The sequence below is a fragment of the Citrus clementina genome, unplaced genomic scaffold (genome assembly GCF_000493195.1).
Source record: "Citrus clementina cultivar Clemenules unplaced genomic scaffold, Citrus_clementina_v1.0 scaffold_7, whole genome shotgun sequence".
NCBI lineage: Eukaryota > Viridiplantae > Streptophyta > Magnoliopsida > Sapindales > Rutaceae > Citrus > Citrus x clementina.
Window position 1 is genome coordinate 10755247 of NW_006262075.1, and position 22184 is coordinate 10777430.

General features: G+C 35.1%; 4 protein-coding genes across 7 annotated transcripts; 2 read left to right on the forward strand and 2 right to left on the reverse strand.

Moving 5' to 3' along the window:
• Nucleotides 1-847: 847 nt before the first annotated feature.
• LOC18036755 (probable disease resistance protein At5g63020) lies at nt 848-3495 on the reverse strand. Its single transcript, XM_006427118.2, has one exon. The coding sequence runs from the start codon at nt 3493-3495 to the stop codon at nt 850-852; it is 2646 nt and encodes an 881-aa protein (XP_006427181.1). The 3' UTR covers nt 848-849.
• A 2114-nt stretch (nt 3496-5609) lies between these two features.
• On the reverse strand, nt 5610-9147 carry LOC18036758 (cytochrome c1-2, heme protein, mitochondrial). The gene is made up of 9 exons (XM_006427119.2): nt 9078-9147; nt 8954-8986; nt 8769-8830; nt 7820-8040; nt 7205-7484; nt 7054-7125; nt 6751-6867; nt 6594-6659; nt 5610-5985 (listed from the first exon to the last, which is right to left on the reverse strand). The coding sequence occupies exons 1-9, from the start codon at nt 9079-9081 to the stop codon at nt 5869-5871; spliced, it is 972 nt and encodes a 323-aa protein (XP_006427182.1). The 5' UTR covers nt 9082-9147; the 3' UTR covers nt 5610-5868.
• Nucleotides 9148-11287: 2140 nt separating this feature from the next.
• Nucleotides 11288-16797, forward strand: LOC18036759 ((6-4)DNA photolyase). Of its 3 annotated transcripts, none has more exons than XM_024180058.1 (14): nt 11288-11665; nt 12106-12177; nt 12342-12425; nt 12575-12754; nt 12826-12897; nt 13241-13327; nt 13479-13577; nt 13659-13742; nt 14493-14579; nt 14704-14775; nt 14855-14968; nt 15354-15441; nt 15527-15622; nt 16283-16797. In XM_024180058.1, the coding sequence occupies exons 1-14, from the start codon at nt 11315-11317 to the stop codon at nt 16477-16479; spliced, it is 1683 nt and encodes a 560-aa protein (XP_024035826.1). In that variant the 5' UTR covers nt 11288-11314; the 3' UTR covers nt 16480-16797. The 3 variants fall into 3 exon arrangements, with proteins under 3 accessions (XP_024035826.1, XP_024035827.1, XP_006427183.2); XM_024180059.1 differs by having other exon boundaries at nt 12617-12754; XM_006427120.2 differs by having other exon boundaries at nt 12345-12425.
• A 657-nt stretch (nt 16798-17454) lies between these two features.
• LOC18036743 (cytochrome c oxidase subunit 5b-1, mitochondrial) lies at nt 17455-21500 on the forward strand. Of its 2 annotated transcripts, none has more exons than XM_006427121.2 (6): nt 17455-17849; nt 18331-18416; nt 18768-18818; nt 19779-19845; nt 19954-20033; nt 21039-21500. In XM_006427121.2, exons 1-6 carry the CDS (start codon nt 17696-17698, stop codon nt 21096-21098), a joined length of 498 nt encoding a protein of 165 aa, XP_006427184.1. In that variant the 5' UTR covers nt 17455-17695; the 3' UTR covers nt 21099-21500. The 2 variants fall into 2 exon arrangements, with proteins under 2 accessions (XP_006427184.1, XP_006427185.1); XM_006427122.2 differs by having other exon boundaries at nt 17456-17849; nt 18334-18416.
• Nucleotides 21501-22184: the final 684 nt, after the last annotated feature.

Sequence of the window (22184 nt, forward strand, 5' to 3'; positions counted from 1 at the left end):
TAATGTTTCTATTTCTAACTACTAAATAGTACCAGAACAATAATGAGCGATAAATTTGTAATGTTATCAAATATTATATATAATATACACGGTATAAATAACGTAACCCAACAAAACGAAAACTCTCAGATCATTAAATTTTTATTACTTTTTGTGAGTTTACGCTGTGTGAAAAAAAGTAGTACTTTTTTACGTTTATTAGATCGTATATTAATTTATCAAATTACAAAATTTTGTACCAAAAGAGGATATCGTATGCAAATGAGAATTTGTTAAAGGTTTATTACTGCCTTGATCTTCAAACTTTTTCTTGTCTGTTGTAGTCTCTGCAGATAGGCGGTAGCATTCTATTTGAGGACAGTAAATTTTGACGAGGAATTGCTCTGTTTGAAACATTCTAGTGCATCCTTTGAAGAGTTTCTGGTAAGATTTCCCTTGGCTAATACAACTAATCAAGCCTCAGATCGATGATTCTTGATAAAGCATGAATGATTATTGTAATTTTCTCTAACAGAATTTGAATCATTCTTCCACATATCCATTGCCAACAAAGATTTTTAAGCTTGCATGAGCTAAGGGGCTGTTCTTGATCTTTATGCCTCTGATACTTTGATGATTCAAACTCACTCAGCTCAGTGTTTCATCATCTTTACCATATGTGAATCATCTCAATAGATTATATATGTTACAAGCAAATGTTATGAGCATAAAGATTTGGGAGATGAAATTTGATCATTCAGGATAAAATACAAAGAAGCTGATAATACAATAGAATAGGATTGAAGGGGGGGGGGGGGGGACACAGAACAAATAATCAATCTCTCGATCCAAGTTGATCCGTGTTAATCATCATGCATGCACCCAACAGTGGCTAAAAGCATTTTTAGCTGCTTCATCCTCCCATTTCAAATTCGCCCACCAGGAATGCTGCTTTGCCCTGATAACAATTTTACGATCCTTTGCACTGCTGGAATCAAGTGGAAGTTTCTGAAGAATTGGGCATCCATTTACTCTGATTTCCATCAGCTGTGGGAAGGGCAAGGGGCTCCAGTAGATGCTCTTCAAATTCATTAGATTTTCTAGTACAAGATACTCAAGTTTTGCAAACGGGTTTAGATTCTGTACTTGGCTTATTTTTCCAGGACTGATTATTTCTTCCATATTAGCGCAAGTATGTACCTCTATTTTCCTTAAATTTGGAGCAAGAGCAAGCCATGTCAAATCCCTCAGTTTTGAGCAATAATATATGCGAACTGTGTGAAGGCTATGGAAAGCATGAGTTCCCACTCTCACACATCCAAACTTCAGGTCATCCAAAAATGGAAATTGCATGTGCAGTGTATGAAGATTCTTCAACTCTCCTAAGGATAAAACATCAAGCCAATTGGAATGCTCCCAAACATTAAGGTAAAGAGACCCAGTACAACTTTTTAACTTATGGAAGCTCAAAAATCTTTCAAGAGCACGGATGCTGTGCAAGGACATGCTCAACTCATTCAAATGATCCAGCTGCACTAATTCGTCTATCAAAACTTCTCTAACAACATTAGCCATAGACGAAGATTTACAATTAAACATTCTCAGCACAAGTAACATTGAAAAACTAGATATCAGGGGTGATGGAATTGGATGGAGAAATGTTGTATGATCCAAGTTCAAATACTTGAGATTTACCAGCGCCTTTAACTCTCTTGGCAACTCATTGATGCCTGTGTATGAAAGATCAAGATGTTCTAATGAGACTAATTCTGAAATCCCTGCCGGTAATTCCGTTAAATCGCGATTTTCGGACAGGTCTAAAACATTAAGAGAAGGCATAAATTGAAAGAAGCGAGTAGTAATCATGGCTAAGCGGTTACCCTTAAGGAACAAAGTTTGGAGATCAGGACAAATTGGAGTGAATGGTAGATTCCTAATTTGATTTTGCATCAATGAAATCTTCCTCACCCCTTTCCATCTTTCAATCCCCTGCAGTACCTGCACTTCTGTTAATCCAGCACCTGCTTCAACCAAATAATTCTCTTTCTCCTTTTCAATTTCAGTTGCAATCCACAAAGCCATGTCACGGATAACATCATGCATTTTCACCCAGTCATTGCCCGCTTCCTCCAATAAACATGAATGAAGCACAACGCCAATAATATAGTATCCTTCATTTATTGCTCTAGATCTATCATTGTTATCCAAAATTTTCTCGCTAATCCAATAATCTATTAAGCTCATTTTATGAATCTTATAGTCTTCAGGAAATAAACAACAGTACAAGAAACAAGATCTTATTTTTTCCCCAGGCAAACTGTCATAGCTGAACTTTAAACGAGGATATACTTCATCCATACCTGGAAATTCAGAGGCTGATCTCCTCAAAACTTGAATCGCATATTTCCAATCCTCAGGTTGCTTCTTGCATGCCATGGCTCGACCAATGGTAATGAGGGCTAATGGCAGGCCACCACACTCTTTCGTCACGGTTTCAGCCAGCTCCGGAATATCTGGATGACTTTCAAGAGTCTGTCTTTCAACATGCTCCTGAAACAAAATCCAGGCTTTCTCATGTGCCAAACACTCCACTTTGAAATACTCATGAGCCTTCATCGCCCCGCAAACCTCAACAAAACGAGTTGTAAAGGCCACCTTGGATGCAGTCGTTGGGCTTGGAAGAGGAACTCCCAATTGAGTCAAGTCAACTCGCTTCCACATATCATCCAACAAGAGCACAAATTTTTTCTTGCTCAAAACCCTGAAGATGTCCACCGCTTTATCTTCGAGACTCTTACTTCTCCATGAATTGTCGCACAAGCCTATCTTTTTCCAGATATCATCTTGAATCCTTTCAATTTTCAGATCTTTAGACACCACTACCCATATCACAACATCAAAATCATCTTTCCGCGAATCAAGAAACTTGTTGTTGATTTGTGTTAACAGGGTAGTTTTTCCAACTCCCCCCATACCATATAGACCAATAATCCCCACATTCTCCTCTCCAAGGCAGCTCCAAACTTTATCAAGTGTTGATTCCAGGCCTACAGTTGGCTCAATAGGCCTTTCCTCCACTGCAGCCTCCGGTTGCCTGTCAGCCACCACATGGAAAGCTCCTTCATCAATTAAAGTGGACACCTCTCGCAGCTTTTTAGCTACTTTTTTTCCGAATTTGTAGCTTGACTTGCAGTTCTTGGAACAGAAGCCTCCAAGGCATAATCTCTCAACTTCTTGAGATTTAACTTCTTGTAGTTGATCAACTTCAATCGCCAGACCTTGCACCCTGGTAAGCCACAACTGCACGCGGTTCAGCCGTGTCATTTGTTGTCGTTCTGCAATGGTAACCCTCCTCATTACATCATTTCTTGCCTCGATCAAATCATCCATCTTGGTCCGCAAGGCCACAAGATTATCCTCAATATTACATACATATGTTGTTCTTCCGACGCAGCAATCCAGGCAACGAGTGAAAAGGGCATCACATGATAATTGAACTGTCAATATGTTACCCATATTTGCGTAAGATTCGGTGTAGAGAAGGAGAAATAGATGATGAATATATAAAATGGACCAAAAATAAAATAATAAAAGAAAAAGAGTATAGTTTAAAGAGCTAGCAAGAGGTTTATTGACAGAAACAGATAGGGATGGCAAATATCCCATTATGGATGGATAATATCCTCCAAACACAAATTCATAATGAATATATTTATATTTATATTTAATATTTAATATTAGACATAGATATAGATTTTATCCATATAATTATAGAGATCCATAGATATTCATGAATATTTTATTTTTAAAGTATATCCATATAATTATAGATTTTATCCATATAATTATAGATATCCATAGATCTTTGACAGCCTTCACACTGTTTACATAGAGTCTTGCTTTGAAGTGAAGGAGTGGACATGGCTTATTCTTGCTTCAAACCTCAAGAATCTTCAAACATCATATTGCTATCCAGTGAATGAAATTTTATGTTTTGAAATTTTTGGTAAAGCTGGAAGAAAAGTTGGAAGAAAACCATCTGTGCAACTCGAAATTTTAAGATTACAACATCTACCAGATCTGAAGAGCATGTGTAGGAATGCCTTTCCCTTTCCCGTCTGAAGGAAATTTTTGTAGTGGGATGTCCAAATATAAAGAAACTTTCACTTGATTCCAACCGCGGAAAGCAACATCACATTATTATTATGGGAGAAGAAAACTGGTGGAGAGAGCTGCAATGGGACGATCAAGCCATCACAATGCTTTTCGTCATTGTTTCAAAGCCATTGCAGCAGAAGTTGAACATCATTCTGATGAAGATAGAGAGAATCATGATTGTGAGGCATAACTTGTATATTTGAATATGGCATTGTGGAGATTTAAGTGAAGCAGAGTGGAATGTAGATTGACTTGTTTTATTTCTTTTGTCTTGACCGGCCTTGTCACCTGTATTCTCATATGTTTTCTTGTTTAATGCATTCCTATTTCCATATTGTTTCCACTTAATAAAGTTGAAGAATTATTGGATATTTTTGCTTCCAGGTTGCTTGCTAATTGCTTTATGAACTTTCTCATGGTTTGCCTTGCAGATCCTGCATTTACTTGACAAATTTCACTTAGTATTTAAACTTCGAGTATAAGCCATTTCTTCAATTTATTTGTTTAGATCTAAATTGATTCTTGATTATTAACCTCCTGTCTTTTGTAACTGTTACCATTTAGGATCTGTTGAGTTCTAGCTACAGCTAAATTTTCCATTCAAAGCAATTTCATTTGGATAGTTGATATTCTACTACGAAAAGTGAACACTGAGAAAGAATTTAGAATTCTTTCGGAAAACTGTACTCCAATAAAACCGGCCGAGGTACGCGTACCTTGGCCATGGTTGTACTTTTGAGTTATGATCAATCGCCTATTTACAGAAGAATACAATTCCACTGGAATTGATGTTGAAATTTTCTAGGTTACATCGTCGAAATTGTTCAATATTTGTTCATATCATGAAGCATTTAGGGGATGATGTATTGATGTGTTCTAAGTGGTATTGCTGACAATTTGAAAATGATTTCTAGTGGGTACTCTTCCATGTATTATTTCCTGAGATTAGGATCCTCTCTTTGTTTTTTCTCTCCCAGTCTCTCATTGTCAAATCAGCGGTCAAAATTGAGTTTTAAATTTTAATGTTAACAATTAAGTCAGTTTTCTTGACTTTGTAGTTAAAAGGCTGGTTTAATTGTAAATAAAATGAAAGAAACTGATTTAATTGTCATCATATAACATTTAACACACAATAAGTATGATGTAAAATGCTCGTGTTGCACTGTCATCTTTTTCTGTTGCTGTTTACTAGTTTCCTTTCCTGTTAACTTTTGAAAACATTTTCTGCATCTTGCAAGAGTGTTTCCAGGATGCTGATGATTTCAGATCAGCAAATCACCCGGAAGTGTATTTTGGTTGCACGACTTCTGGGAGGTGGGTCTGCTGGCACAATTTGTTTGCTTTAGGCTAAAGAACCATAAATTAAGAATAATGCTTCCTCTAGTCATTGTTTCAATTTTGCAACTCTGCAAAATCAACAAGTATCTGGGAACACGCTACAGGTTGTAAACAAAGGGATATAAACCAACATGGACGCTAACTTGGGAGAAAATCTCATTCAACTGTAGCATACGCAAATAACATATCATTTATTTCCTATAATCAAAGATCATTTTTCTCTTCAGAAGAATCAGGTTCTAGTAGAGATTCTTCCCCATCATGTATTTATTGTCTATCTAGCTCATCTTATCAAAGATGAAAAAATAATTAACTACATTGTATAATTCAAACCATTATTGCCAACCGAAGTTCTCTCACAGACACACACAAACTAAAGAAACAGCTGAGAGATTAATTGACAACATCAAGGATCAGCTTTCGAGACTTAAGGACTGACCATTTTAAGCGTCGGTAATAACCAGCTTGAAGAAGCGCGAGTGACAACACAAATATCCATTTAAATCCCATCTGCAGATATTTAAACCAATATGAAGTTAGACAGAGGTAAATGTCTTGCGTTAACTCTATCTCCCATCTCCAATAATTGTGATTGCGAATTTATCATGAAGAAGGATTAAAGTAGTATGTAATCACTATTGTTACTAAGGTATCTCACATTCAAATGTTGGGACTGAAAAATAGTTTTGGGAGTGCAGCATTAAGAACACTTGAACAGATTATACTTAAAAAAAAAATGGTAACCAACTATAAATATTAACACAAGAAATAAGTCATCAGATAATGGACCAGCTGAACCAGATGATGGAAAAATTTAAAAGATCATTATCCAAAATACTAATTCTTTACCTTTTGCACAGGAACGATCCCTAAAGCAAATACTCGGAATGCTCCACGACTAAGTATACCTACTCAAACTCGTTTTTTGTTTGATTATAAATAAATAACCACTTTAGCGGAAATTTATAGCGTATAACATTCCCAACATACTATTGAGTGTTAGATTATGGAATGCATACAATCAAAAGAAGAAAGCTCCTCTATCCCTCTGAGGCATTATTGAATGTGTTCACATTTCTTTTAAATTATTAGCAAATAAAAAAAAAAGAAGCAATTACCAGTTTTCTCTCTTCCATTTCTGGCTCGGCAGCCCATGACAAAAATGTTACAACATCCTTCCCCATCTGTGCCAACATAGGGAAACAAATATGAGAATCCATACTTTCATTAGTAAGATCTGCAATATCAAATGCAGTTGAAAGGTTAGGAGATTACCTGAGCCTCTGTTGCCGGGGTACCATCTTCATATTCAACAGCACCATCATTTAGCATTTGTGGCATAGCTATAGCGCCACCAGGAAAGTAAGGATTATAGTGCAACCCTTCTCGAATCTACAGCAGTACCAAATAAAAAAGTTCAAAATTCAAAACGCAACCAGATTGTGACACCTTGAAGAAGTGTTCAGCAATTTCCATAACAGGTAAATTTTAAACTAATTTTGATATCATCAATAAAGATTTCAGATGATATTTTCTATGTTTGAAAGAAAAATGCCTGTAATGGGAAGCAGAATATACCGAGACACCAGCTGGAGGATCCCGATAACCAGTTAAAAGAGCAAATACATAGTTCTGACCATTATGACGGGCCTGAAAGACACCCTGTTAGGCCGTGCAAGAGATTATGGTTGCTCCATTCCTAAGCAAATGTCCAGAACACTGTAAATACCTTTGTGATAAGACTGAGATCAGGAGGATAAGCCCCTCCATTAGCAAACCTGGCTGCTTGTTCATTCGCATATGGCTGAGGAAAACGATCACTTAGCTTGCCAGGTCGGGTAAACATCTCGCCCTCATCATTGGGCCCATCAACCACCTCAATCTCTGCTGCCATAGCTTTTGTCTCTTCTTCAGTATATGCCACGCCCACAAGATCACGAAAAGAAATCAGTGACATTGAGTGACATGATGCACAAACTTGCTGGTACACCTGGTGACCCCTTCGAATCCTGCTCATGTGTCATTGAATATATATAACAAATATCCTAATAAAGAAAATAAAAAAATTCAGGATGTACTTAATCAGGAGACAACAATCAACTGATAGGGAGTGAACATCCACTTAAGGCCAGAAGCCACATGAAGACATTGATGAACCACTATAAAGTTTTCCCTTGCCTTCTGGGGCTGACAAAGGCATACAGCATTTCCTTGCAGTGTTTAAACTTTAAAGGTGAATGAGATAGCAAAACCTCTGACTTTAATTCTACTGACCGATGCAAGGGAAGGAACCCTTTTCCACAAACGATTATAACAGATCAGCAGAGTCAAACGATAAACTTACGAAGCATGATCATATGAACTGAGGATGCCTTTGTGAGGCCATGGATAGTTGGGGCAATGCAAGCCCTCTTCCGCCTCATCTGAATAAGCTACAGTCGCACAACTCAAAGCCCCTGAAGCACCAGCCCCAAGAAGAGCAAGCATCCCTATGGACTTTGTGCCACTAGATCCAAATTCATCATGATTATTATTTGTAAAAAGGTGGGTCAACGCTGGCATTTTCTGCAAATGGTATTGTAGATCTGTTAAAAATAAGTTTGCATTGTTTATACAAAGATCTAATAGTCACTGCCCTCAAGTCAATGTCAAGTGATACTCAAACTTGACCAAGTCTTCTGGAAGCCTTTTAAATTGAATTTGCAACAAATTAAATGAAAGTTAATACAATTATGCTTAAAACGCACATCCAAATTTTGTACAATATCATGGCTAATTCAAATCAATGATTAATGTAGTTCATTTCCATGATGCCAATAGCTGCTAAGTGCATTTTTTTTTAAGTTTTTTTTTTCCCATTCCTAAAAATTCCATAGATGCAAATCAAACCCCTCTACAACCGTGGTATCAGTAGCTTTTGAACCGTTGACATACTGTACCACCCCCGTGATGTTTTTAACTGGTTGAAACAGCCATAACCCACCCACACTTAGCATCTGCCATATCACTAATGTCTATAAACTCAAGTTTTCCCTTTGAACCTAGTTAGCATAAAAAGAAATGCTTTTTATTGCTTTCAGGCAACAAATTATGAGCATTAAATTCCACATTATGCAAATTGTAAAACTTAACTTTCGGAATTGGTTTAAATTTTTCGTGCAGCCATCTAAATTGTTTCCTTTTAAGTATCCAACTCAGAAGCACACATAAAAGTAATCTTATGACATACCAAAACAGGAAAATGATATAGATAGAAAACGCTGAAAAAAAATGAAGAAATGAAAAAACAGTACCTTAGCGTCGTCTCTATTTTGACGTGAGAGATTGGAAATGAACCGATTGAACCTTCCATACCCTGGTAATATTATTTATTATCACTATTAATATAACTCAATTTACGCAAAGAAACTGAATAAGCAAAATTCTAAAAAATATATATATATATAAATAATAAAAGAAAAAAGCAAGTGGAACAAACCTTCAGGTCCAATCTTGATCTTCCTGACTATACCTGTGATTAAATATGAAAATTTCAGTTCAAATTGGGAAAAAATACAAACGCTAAAGTTAGAGAGAGAAAGAGACAGGTAGAGAGAGAGTACTCATGATGTTTTTATTTCCGCGAAAATGGCAGCACAGAATGAAAGAGTAATGCGGGCGAGGAGTGTAGAAACGCAGAAAGGGAGAAGGGTAGTGACACGTGTATTGGTGGAGTGGCACGGTGGCCTCGTGCCCCTGTTATACTTTTCTACCTAAAATGTTTTTATTAATAATTTAATGTTTTGATTAATGTTATTTTAGTCACGTAACATGATTATTACCTCGATTTTCAGGTAATAACATTATATGTTGAGCCCATGAAATATTCTGCTGAATAATAGAAATTAATTAGGTGTTAAATGAATACTGTGATTGGTAAATTTTATTTTTTAAGTGTTCTTTATTTTTATAATAATTATAATTTTTCTATGATGCTGCATCCTTTTTTATAATGTTGATAATGGAATTGCTTTAGATTCTTAGACTTAAATATTATTTTAATTAAATAGATAAATAATTATTCAGTTAATAATAAGTTATTTTTAAAATTAAGTTGATGAATTCAAATTAAATAAAAATATTTATGAATTCAAAGGGATCTATTCTAACACTCTTTTTTCTTCTTTTAATTTATAAATAATCTTTTCAACCAATTTGTTAACTAGTACAATATTTCTAAATAATTTACATTTTTTATTTATATAAATATTTTGCACCATTGATCAAAATATAAAGGCGTACATTTATTACATACCCTAAAACAAATAATAGCATCATAGAGATACCCAATCAATCAACTTTAAAAGAAAAAAAAAATGTCATGTAGCATGAACTTTTCAATTAAAAATGTTAGAGAAAATTTATTTGTCAAAATAAAGGTGCAGGTACTCGTTAAATAAGCGTTGATGTAATTTGTCTCTGTTTATTTTTTTAATTAATAAAATGTTTTGTAGTGCTAAAGAGGTTTAGAGTTAGAATTATGCTCATAAATTATTAAATTATAAATTTAACATTTTTACTCGTAACAAAGTATGGTACGAGCACGTCATATAAAAGTAAAACCAACCAAGTGTTACTATGTTATTTATCTTTATTATTAATATTATTATTTTAAGATTTGATGGTAACAATGATGGTAGTTATTAGTTAATTCCCATTATTATTTTAAGGGAAATTTGTAACCTATCCCCAAATAAATTGACATTTTGCATCGCATCTCCAATAAATTTGATTTGTTGCACTGCGCACCCAAAAAAATTGACATTTTTGCACCACGCCCCCAATTCCGTTATTTTCTCAGTTAAGTTTAACGGTGGAAGGGTAAAATTGGAAGTTTATTCCTTAAATTAATTTTAATGGGAATTCTCTTTATTGTAATTAAAATAAAAATCTTTAAAAAATTAAAGGAAAAATAATAGTGGTGACAATGTACATGTAACAAGAAATTTTTTTTATTACAATTAAAATAAAAATCTTTAAAAAATTAAAGGAAAATAATAGTGGTGATAAATGTACATGTAACAAGAATTTTTTTTATTAAAATTGAAATAAAAATCTTTAAAAAATTAAAGAAAAAATAATAGTGGTGACAATGTACGTGTAACAAGAAATTTTTTTTATTGCAATTGAAATAAAGATTTTTAAAAAAATTAAAGGAAAATAATAGTGGTGACAAATGTACATGTAACAAGAATTTTTTTTATTAAAATTGAAAAAAAATCTTTAAAAAATTAAAGAAAAAATAATAGTGGTGACAATGAACATGTAAGAAGAATTTTTTTTTTTATTGCAATTGAAACAAAAAACCTTAAAAAATTAAATGAGCTAAAAATTTTATTTTTTTACATAGAGGGGCATTTTTGTCATTCAATTAAAAGTTAAACGGAGCCGTTAAATTTAACTGAGAAAATAACGGAATTGGGGACGCGGTGTAAAAATATTAATTTTTTTAAGTATACAGTATAATAAATTAAATTTATTGGGGACGCGGTGTAAAATGTCAATTTATTTGGGGGTAGGTTATAAATTTTCCTTATTTTAAAAAAAAGGCTGCCAACGTCTTGCAATTTGAAAGCCGCAACGTGGCGCCACTTTTAACCGCATCAAGAGTACGCTAATCTACACCTATATGCGCACAACTTTTTCTGTCCCTACCTTTGCATCCCGTCGCGCCACGTCACCTCAATACCCTCCTTGTCCCACACTCGCCGCGCAAATTAGCGTCACCTCTCGCAATATCCCTCAGCTTAACGCGCCAAATCAGACCACCATTTCGAATAACGCACACATTCTCTCTCTCATGAGAATTTCACACTGCCTTCCCAAAACTCCGTTTTCAAGTCCGATTATGTCATCCGGGTCGGCTTCTCTGATGTGGTTCCGAAAGGGGCTCCGAATCCACGACAACCCGGCGCTAGAGTACGCTTCGAAGGGAGCGAAATTTGTTTATCCTGTGTTCGTCATTGATCCGCATTACATGGAACCGGACCCGACGGCGTTCTCTCCTGGGTCGTCCCGGGCTGGTATGAACCGCATACGGTTCCTGCTTGAGAGTCTGGTGGATCTTGATTTGTCTCTCAAGAAACTGGGGTCGAGGTTGCTGGTTTTCAAGGGCGAACCGAGTGAAATTTTGATTCGGTGCTTACAAGAAGTCAGTTTCTCTTACCGTTACTTTATAACTGTATTTTAAATGTTTCTAGTTTTAGTACGATTAATAAAGTCGTGTTTTTATTCCCAAAATAATAATAATAATAATAATAAAATTGTGTTTGGTGCTAGTGGTCTTGAAAGTGTCTCTTTTTTTAATTAAAAGCACTTTCTGTTAAAAGCTCTAAAGTGCGTTTAGTTTAAGCATGCTTCAAGTCTTTTCTTTTTGTTTGTAAATCACTTAAACTGTTTCTGACTACAAATACAGAGTTTGTGATGTTGCAAATGACATGCTACAAAATTACAATAATAATCATAAATGGCATTCATTCGCAGGTTTAATCACAACTTGTGAGCATATTATTAACCATATTTCTTGGAAAATTATTTTATCAAACTATACAATCTCAATTTTCATTTTTGTTTTCTTTTGGGTGCTTGCAGTGGGATGTCAATAAGCTTTGTTTTGAGTACGATACAGATCCATATTATCAGGCTTTAGATATGAAGGTTAAGGTGAGAGCTTGTATTTTCCTACTTTAGAAACATCCTCAAATGGCAAAACGACAATTTGTATATTCTTTTACAGTTTGTATACATTTCAAGAAAAGTTAGTTTGTGCCAAGGTGATGTGGCTATGTTGCTGCTACAGGATTATTTGAGTATTTTGTTTGTTTCGGCAGGATTATGCTTCTACAGCCGGGATTGAGGTTTTTTCACCTGTCAGTCATACACTGTTTAATCCTGCAGATATCATACAGAAGGTATGCGAGTAACTCATTAACAATTGGGTCAGACCCCAAAAGTCTGCATACACTAGATTTTTTATAGATTCAATTCTTTTCATTGGTTTGTGTTTACTCTACTGATCATTGGCTATGTTGTCTAATTGCAATGACTAATGACCAAAAAGAATGGAGGAAAGCCACCGCTGACTTATCAATCATTTTTGAAGCTTGCCGGACAACCCTTATGGGCGTCTTCTCCACTTCCAGTCTCACTCTCATCTCTACCTCCAGTTGGAGATGTTGGATATTTTGAGATTTCAGAAGTTCCGACTGTTGAAGAACTTGGCTATAAAGGCTATGGACAGGTTTGAAGCTGCAAATAATTTTTTAAAAGTATCTTCTTATAAATCTTTATAGAAGTGTAATATTTCTGCAGGAAGAGTTGAGTCCATTTAGAGGTGGTGAATCAGAAGCCTTGAAGAAATTGAGGGAATCAATCAGTGACAAGGTATGATCTTAAGTCTCTGCGATTGTAAATTTTGATTGCTAAATCATTAAGTTATACACTAACATGAGTGTTATAGGACTTGATAAAAGTGTTTGGAAGGAAGTTCCTGGTCTCAATTTTAATTGATTGACTTAACTAATACAAATTTTAAGCACCATTAGCTTTGGCTTACTGGTGAGAATAGGCATTATATTAACTTACGTATTGGGAATGAGGTCCGTTTCGTGGAAATTCCTACACTTATTTCATAAATACTGAAAGTTTTGTTTCTTAGATTTCGCTTATGTGCTGGTGGTGCTGCTACTTGTATATTTCATTTACATTTTTTCTTTCTGTTCCACAGGAGTGGGTTGCAAACTTTGAGAAACCTAAGGGTGACCCATCTGCATATCTGAAGCCAGCAACAACTGTGTTATCACCTTACTTGAAAGTGAGTTGTATTTGGAATTGTTTGCATTGGAGATTGTGAGGATGTATTCTGTTACTACTGTCCTTATCAATTTAGACTAAGCTGACCACTGCACCTCTTTTGTTCTTTATTGCTAGTTCTTTTTCTGCAGTTTTACTCATCTCTTTGGCAGTTTGGCTGTCTTTCTTCCAGGTATTTTTACCAATGCCTAACAGATGTTTATCAGAATGTTAAAAAACATACATCACCTCCAGTTTCCCTTGTTGGGCAGGTCAGTGTGCCTATGTATGTTGTTCGATAATGCTGGTTATAGTCTTCCAGATGCGGCTGAAATTTGGTTCAATATCTGCAGTTGCTATGGCGAGATTTTTTTTACACTGTAGCTTTTGGCACACCTAATTTTGATCGGATGAAGGGTAATAGAATTTGCAAGCAGGTAAGTCCAACTGATAGCATCAATTGATATCTATCTTCATTGTAGATTCTTTTAGAAGTTGGTTTTGCCATCTCAAATATACTATCAGAATACGAACAATCAAATATATATGGATAGGGATAGAGAACAAGTCTTATTGAAAATATTGCTGGTTGTTTAACTGATAATTATTTGTATTAAGTGGAATAATTTATTTAGTATCGTTTTAATGTTATTACTGATTATCAGTTATATTGTCCTTCCAAATATACTAATTTGTATTTATTAACTAAAGATTCTTAGCTCTTTGTTGGGGTTTCTAGGGAAAAAGTTGTACTTTCACAATAAGTGATGATATTGTAGAATTTCCTACTTTATTTCCTTGACCGCGACTGAATCTCCCTCGGAAACATCCTTTACAATCAGAATAAGTGGCTGCTGTTGTCTTTTTCATAGCTCCAGTTTTATCATTGATCACTAATATGAGGTGCTCTATCAACTCAAATTCGCCAAGCCATTGAGTCTTTCCTTCAAGTCATCTTTGTTGCCAATCAAGTTGGAAAACTATCATTCATCCGCTTTAAAAATTCACTTTCTATGATTAGTTCCTGTAGAAATTATTTCCGTATGATGTGACTACTATTATTTATATGAAACTAAGAGTGGTCTAACATGGGTTTTTATATTCAATTTTATTTTCTTGTTACATAATTTTCAGATTCCTCATATGATATGTTGTTAAGCTTGATGACATACTAACTGGTGATGTAGATTCCTTGGAGTAATGATGATGAACTGCTGGCTGCATGGAGGGAAGCTAGGACTGGGTATCCTTGGATTGATGCTATTATGGTCCAGGTAAGGTCTGTGAGTCCTTCAACAACCCCCCCCCCCCCCCCCCCCGGGGTGCTGCTCCAATCTAGGTGAGCACTTCCTTTTATAGGCTGAGTATTTTGAAGTTTGTATATCTGCTCTGTTGTAGCTTCGCAAGTGGGGTTGGATGCACCATCTAGCACGGCATTGTGTTGCATGTTTTCTAACTCGTGGAGATATGGTATGACTTTAGTGTCTTACTGCATTGTGAATCCTTCTGTATTTCTTGTTTCCTTGACAAGAATTGTTCCTGCTGCTAGTTTGTTCATTGGGAAAAAGGACGTGATGTCTTTGAAAGACTTCTGATTGATTCAGATTGGGCAATTAATAATGGAAATTGGTTATGGCTATCATGTTCATCATTCTTTTATCAGGTATGAACCATCTAATAAATATTATGCACAAGTTACCTCTTTAATGTTGCTTACTAGTGAATAGCGACTTGTTCTCAATCTTTTGCTGATTCTGTAGTCTACATCTGCATCAGTGATAAGAAGATAGTCTGAATGTAGAAAGTCATTGTAACTGCTTAATTTTGATTACCAATTTATGAACATTCAATACCATATGATCCCTTCCTTTTATCACATTTTCCTTGGAAGTGCAGGAATGGTTTATTTTTTTTGGTAGAGTCATGTGCTTGTTAAGATCTGGCCTTCTGTGTGCTTAGATTTTCCCTTTACAAATTCTGTTTTATGATGCCAATGAATAACCTTTAACTGAAGTTCTTCATATTTTGACAAATTTTCCGCCTACCAGTATAACCGCATCTACTCCCCTGTATCATTTGGAAAGAAATATGACCCCAATGGTAATTATATTAGGCATTTTTTGCCTGTATTGAAAGGTATGTTGAAGCTTCACCCACTTTACGTTTTTTTTTGGCTTGGTGTAATCTGCTGTTTGATATATGACCAAGTTACAATGATCAGACATGCCAAAGGAATACATTTATGAACCATGGACTGCTCCGCTAACCATTCAAACTAGAGCAAAGTGCATCATTGGAAGAGATTATCCAGCACCAGGTCAGTAGTCTCACTGGGTGTAGTTATTTTGCTCTCTCTGTCTGTCTAATGGAGTTAATCCGCAATTGGTCAAATGGGACCTCGTGGGAATTTTATATTGGCAGTGGTAATGCTTAAAGACCATCCTCAACCATTATTGAGTTTTTATTATGTTTCCCAAAAAATGTGCTAGAAATGAAATTCTGTTGTTATTGTGGCTTATGCTGCTCATCCGCAATTGGTCAAATGGGACCTGGTGGGAATTTTATATTGGCAGTTGTAATGCTTAAAGACCTTCCTCAACCATTATTGACTTTTTATTTTGTTCCCCAAAAATATATGGGGGAAATGAAATTCTGTTGTTATTGTGGCTTATGCTGCTGACAACTGGTAGGAAACAACATGCATGTTTCCTATAGTGCATGAACTGATGCAAACTTATCGCATACGCAAATTATACTGATACATATGTTAGTGGATATCTATTGCACCCATAAACATGAAAAGCCGCCAAGTAGGAACCTTTTCATATTTGGAGCTACCCATTAGGCAAACTTGCAGCATCTGTACTAAATGTATTCTTTCTTATACTTGCTTTTATCTATAGAGCATTTCTTTTTAGTTGATTACAAATTGACCTACATCAGCTTCTTTGTTCCCCTCTTTCGTAATTTGTTTCAGTGGTTTCTCATGATTCTGCAAGCAAAGAGTGCAAGAGGAAGTTGGGTGAAGCCTATGCGTTGAACCAAAAACTGAATGGCCAGGTGAGTGAAGACGATTTGAAAAACTTAAGGAGAAAATTTGAGGGAGAGGAAAACCAGGAATCTGGTAGAAGGCAAAAGCAAAAAAGGCTGACAGACTGGCTTAAAGATCATTGATCTTTATCATGATGCCTGATGTTAAAATGAGATCAGTTTCTTGCCCTCTACACTTGCCCAAATTGATTTATTTCTCGCTAGATGAGAAGCATAAAATTCGGGTAATTTGTATTGGATGAGATGTTTTCTAACTTGTGCATAATCACCGCTTCCCGTTCGATGTAACAGTTTTCTTTAGGGCTGTATGTGGTCATTGTTCTTTGGTATGCTTTTGGTATTGGGTGTTTTTGGTTCTCTATTAGCACAACAATTTGTTATTTCTATTCTCTAGATTCAATCAAGACAGCCACAGGATTGGGCAATTTTTGGCCATTTTTATCCGTGATCTTTCATGTCGTATGAATTGGTTCTTACAGTCTTCTGGTTTCTATCATCCGAGTTCTTTGGTTACAGTCTAATCAAGAAATGATGAGTGTGAAACTAATGTTCACATATATAGATTCTAAGTTTTTCAAGGGAGTGATTAATAAAATAAAGTCAAACTTTCTTATTGTTTCTTTAACTTGTGGCGACTGGCGACCAATATGATTTTAAAGTGCAAAAGCTAGTGGTGGTGATTTCTTCACTTCACCGATTCATCTTTTAAGCTGGGGGTTTGAATCTTTGGAAATGTGTTACTAGAATATAATTTCTCTAGCTGGGAGAGTAATCGCTCCATTTTTTAAGTAAATTTCTAAATAAAGCTTCATATGAATTATATCAAGACAAATCACTATAAATATTAATAGACTCATTATATATAATCATAAAAAAGAATAAAGGTTTTTGGACGTACAACTATATTTGCTCCTGAGGTATGTTTATTCATGGTATGGCATTTAACTTTTATAGCAACTTGCCAAAAATGCATTTGGACTGATACTATTAAATGCGAATGAATGAATGTATTTGGATATACAAAAGTGGCCGGTGAGTAGGAAAATAATTTTAGCCACAAGCCCGCACACACGCTTATTCACACGTGTGAAGTCAATCCTCACACAATCAGCAAACAGCACATCATCAGCGCAGCCTTCGCTCTCTTCGTATTTTCTCGTTCCCCTTTTCCAACTCGGACTGATTAAAAAGGTGAAGTAATAGAGAGGGAGAGTCTGCGTGAGAGTAGTAAACGCTAACGGCGTCGTTTTCTTCTCTTCTGGCAAAAAGGGGCGACCTGAGAATCAGAACACAACACTATACAAACAACCAAAACCCTAAGCTAGCTTCCCAAACGACGATGTGGAGAAGAATCTGCTCTTCACAGCTCAAAGCCCAAGCCCTTGCTTTAGCTCAATCTTCATGCCGATCGGCGCCAGTCAACCCCTCAATCGCCAGTCGATCTCTCATTTCTCGTCCTCTTTTCGCGTCTCGCCACTTCAGCGCTGATTCAGGTCCCCACTCTCTTTCTCTGTCACATCAAACCCTATTTTTTTTTTTTTTTACCCTTAGATCTTCACCTTTGTAATCATTCATGTGATGTATTTTGTAGTGTTTTTAGTTGATATTTAAATACATGGTTTTTTTTAATATTGATTTAGGCGTTGTTGCGGATAATGCTGTACCAAATTGAACTGGATTGTTTATTACATCTGTAAATTTTGATAGAACAAGAGAAGTGTTGAAATGTCTGAAAATAGGAATGTATATGGGGGAAGAAAAGACAATAGTTATAGGGATGCAAAACTAGTGTACTAACTGATGTGTCAATTCTTTATTGATTTGATGATTTCCATATATGACCACTGTGTTAATCACATTAAATTTTTTATTTGTATCCAACCAGTAGTGTATTGACACAAGAGTTTGTGTCTCTATCTCTACTTAAGAAATGAAGGTGTATGGTTGATGTGGGTAAGTTTGTTTTGTTTGTAGCAGGCACTTCTGTGAAGAAAAGAGTCGAGGATGTTAATCCTGTTGCAACTGGACACGAGCGGGAGGAGCTTGAAGCTGAACTTGAGGTGATTTTTCTTTTTATAATTCTTTTTTGGGTCAGAAAATTTTGTTTTCAAAAATTTGGTTTGGTTGCACAGAAAATGAGTATATTGGGGAGGAAGTGTTAAATTTATGTTGCTTGTACTTAATATTTTTGTTTGTACTAAATAAAATGTTATAGAGGTAGTGGAGGCTTCTGTTGTATTTGGCAGCAACTAATGATTTCTACTGAATTTTAATCATGTTCTCTTTCTTCTTTTTTTTCCTTTTTAAGCCTTTTTACATTGTGATGTCTGGCAAGCATCTTGTATTTTGGGTTAGATGCTTTTGGCAGTTAAGAGATTCTTCTGAATTGTTCAGTTGTTGCTTTTGTGCAGGGAAAGAACATTCTTGAAATAGATTACCCCACCGGGCCTTTTGGCACAAAAGTAAGTGTGTTTTGCTGAGTACATTGTATAAGATGATGTTCATCTTTTTAATTTTTACCATTTTAAAACCATTAGTATGCAAATAACTAAAGTCTGGACATCAAAATATAAATTTGATATCATTTTGAATATTTGTTATGGTTTGGCCATGCAAACCTTATTTTTCAAAGGTCAAGAGAAAACATTTAAAGCTGGTGGATTAGGTTGCTAGCACAGTGGTAAGATGAGAAGCTAAATGAGATTTGAAATTAAAATATTAAACTACTGAACCTGCCATCTTTCACACTCGCCAGCCATACCTTGGCAGCTTAGTAGGGTTGTAAGGTTTTAGTGACAACGAATTTTTTGAGTTATGTCTTCTGATTTATATATCTTTACTTGGAAAAAGTTCATAAAGCTTCTTGTGCTAAATATTTATATCAACTACAATATTCTGAGGTATAAATCTTTGCATGGAACAAATACTTCTGTGTGCTTGGTGTTGTCCACTATTTGGGTCAAACTATCATGTGTTTTAAGCTAAATAGTTTCTCAAATGAATTAAACCTTCATGTTTAAGTTTTGTTACTACTTTAATTAATATTCAAATCTGTATTCGTTTTCCAATGTGTCGTTTGTTGACAGGCAAATTTTTTCCCTTTGTCGTATGGCTTTGTGATAGTTTTTCTATTACAGAGGATATATCTTATTTGCTGGTGGCATTATCTGTTATCTGTAGCAATGTTTTGGAAGATAGATCCATATCTTGGTATCCAATACAAATTAAATGAATCTGGTGAATGGATGACTTAACAGGCCTTTACAATTTAATAAATTTAGTACTTGAATTCATTCTTGATCTGTTGCACATTAACTCTCTACTGTGTTATTATTTTCTGGTTGAAGTGATGTCAGTCTTTGATTAACACCTAGTCTTACAGTTGGTCATCTTTATGTTCATTTTTCTTGATTTCCTTGTAGGACGCACCTGCTGTTGTTAAGTCATACTATGACAAGAGAATAGTTGGATGCCCTGGTGGTGAAGGCGGTGGGTTTTCTTATCTTTTTCTTTCTTTCTGTTTGGGTTACAGAAAATTAAAAGTATTTCATGTACACCATGTATATATCATAATTTCCTTTCTTTTTTAATTCACAGAGGATGAGCATGATGTTGTCTGGTTTTGGCTGGAGAAAGGCAAGCCACATGAATGCCCAGTGTGCTCTCAATACTTTGTGGTAAGTGGAGGTTCAAACTTGATTTGCTGTTGTTAACTAAATAGGGCACTCAGCAAACTATATTCAAACATGGAAAGACACACAACCTATTGTAGATTATGTGGCCTGCTTGTGCATAGGCCCCAAAACTTCATGATTGGCCTACCATTCTGTGTCATATTTATCTTCTTCAAGCATATTTTAATGGTAAAGTAATCAATCAACTCAAATTAAATTTGCTTGTATCAACCTTCTAACAGTAAAATTAATAAAATACTTGGTGTTGCCTCATAACCAAATAACACATGTATGGTTGATTGGATTGAAATGAAGTAAAGTATGATATTTCAGATCTGTTTTAAGTCAGTAGTGGGGAGTATGGTTCTCTAGATAATTACGTAGGTGTCCTTCAATATGACGTTATACTCCAGTAAGATCCTTTTTTGAGGGTTCGGATATGATTTGTTGAGACTGGATGGGATTGAGTTTAGGGGTGGGCAAATTCGTGTTTGCATCAACCCGATTGGGTTTAAGGTTGATCGGATTGGGGAAAAAAAAAATAATCCGAACCAATCCGAATTGTTTGGATCGGATCTGGTTACGATTATATGCTGATCGGGTTGGTTCAGGTTAAAATCGTATTCAGGTCAACTAGGATGATTCGGTTAATGTTTGGATTAGGGTGATTTTGAGCTTTTTTTGTGTTTATTTTGAGTTTTTGCAAGTTATTTTAGTTATTAGAAGATTACTTTAATGTAATTATCTCATTGTTTAACCCAAAAAAAAACTTCGACTATAAAATCAAATAAATTAAAATAAACTATTATTATCGGGTCAGGTCATATCAGATTATTTGACCACTCCTAAACGAGTTTAGTACCCTTTTGTAACATGAGTCACTACCTTTTTCTATTATGACGGTGTACAAACGAAGATGTCTTTTGCTTTATAATATCGTAATAGAAAATTTATCCAATTGTTTGCAACATCATATAAATGTTTACTAATTTACAAATGGTGTGACAGCTGGAAGTGGTCGGCCCAGGAGGACCTCCAGATGGACATGGTGATGATGATCATCACTAATAGCAACTGTTAATTTCCTTGATGGAATAAAATTTGAGAAGAAGATGAGACAATTTCCATTATACTCTACTGCAGCTTCAGAAGTTCAAAAGCTTTTTCTTGTTTGCTTTGATTTGGTCCCTAGTTCTTATGGCTGTTGCTTTCCCAATGTTGGGACGGTATCTTTTTTGTGGTAAATTAGACACGGGTCGATCATCAGATGGAACTATGGATCTTTTTAGGTTTGCTTTAATGCATTGCCAAATAATTGATGGCTAAGCTTCAATTCTTTCATGAAACTTCTTCTTGCCAGTTTGAAGGAATCTTAGAACCTTTATTTTGGGTATGATCACATTTGATTCTTGAATTCTATTTTTCCACAAGCCAGTTTTGAAGGAATCTTAGAACCTTTATTTTGGGTCACATTTCATTCTTGAATTCCATTTTTCCACAAGCCATGTGTAATGTTTTTCTTTTGCATCATAAGTACATCATCAAGAACGGCCATAATAAAATCACTTTGGTGAGATTCCAGGATTTATCTCACTTTTGCTCTATGGAGATATCAGTTTCTGTTGATTATTTTTGGCCAAATAAAAGATGATGTTATATTGTCATGCTTCATTTCAAAATTCCATTTCTATTTCTTTACCGTGAGTGTAAGAATTCCATATTTTTATTTGATTGTCTTCACCGCAGATTTAGGGATGGCAGAAATCTGCTCGGAGACGGGGTCCTTGGGATTTTTCTTATTTGGGGAGGGTATGTGACGATTTTATATCTAATTTCTTATTCGGGAAAAGTATGAAGGGGGTTTTTTACCCAACTACTTACTCAAGGAAGGGAAGGGAATCTCCATTTCCTCTCCATTTTTTTATTTTCTTATTTTAATTTTTAATTTTTATTTCATTTTATTTTTTAGAATTATTAGTGAATAAATAATAAATTTTAACTTATAAAATATTAAATATTGGTGTAAATAAAAAAAATCAAAATATTAAATCAAACTCTAAATCACTCTCTTAGAGTTTTTACTCATCTTTTTCAAATTATTTGTGCAATAGCAAGCACTTAATTTGTCTTCATCTTATCATACCCCAATAGCAC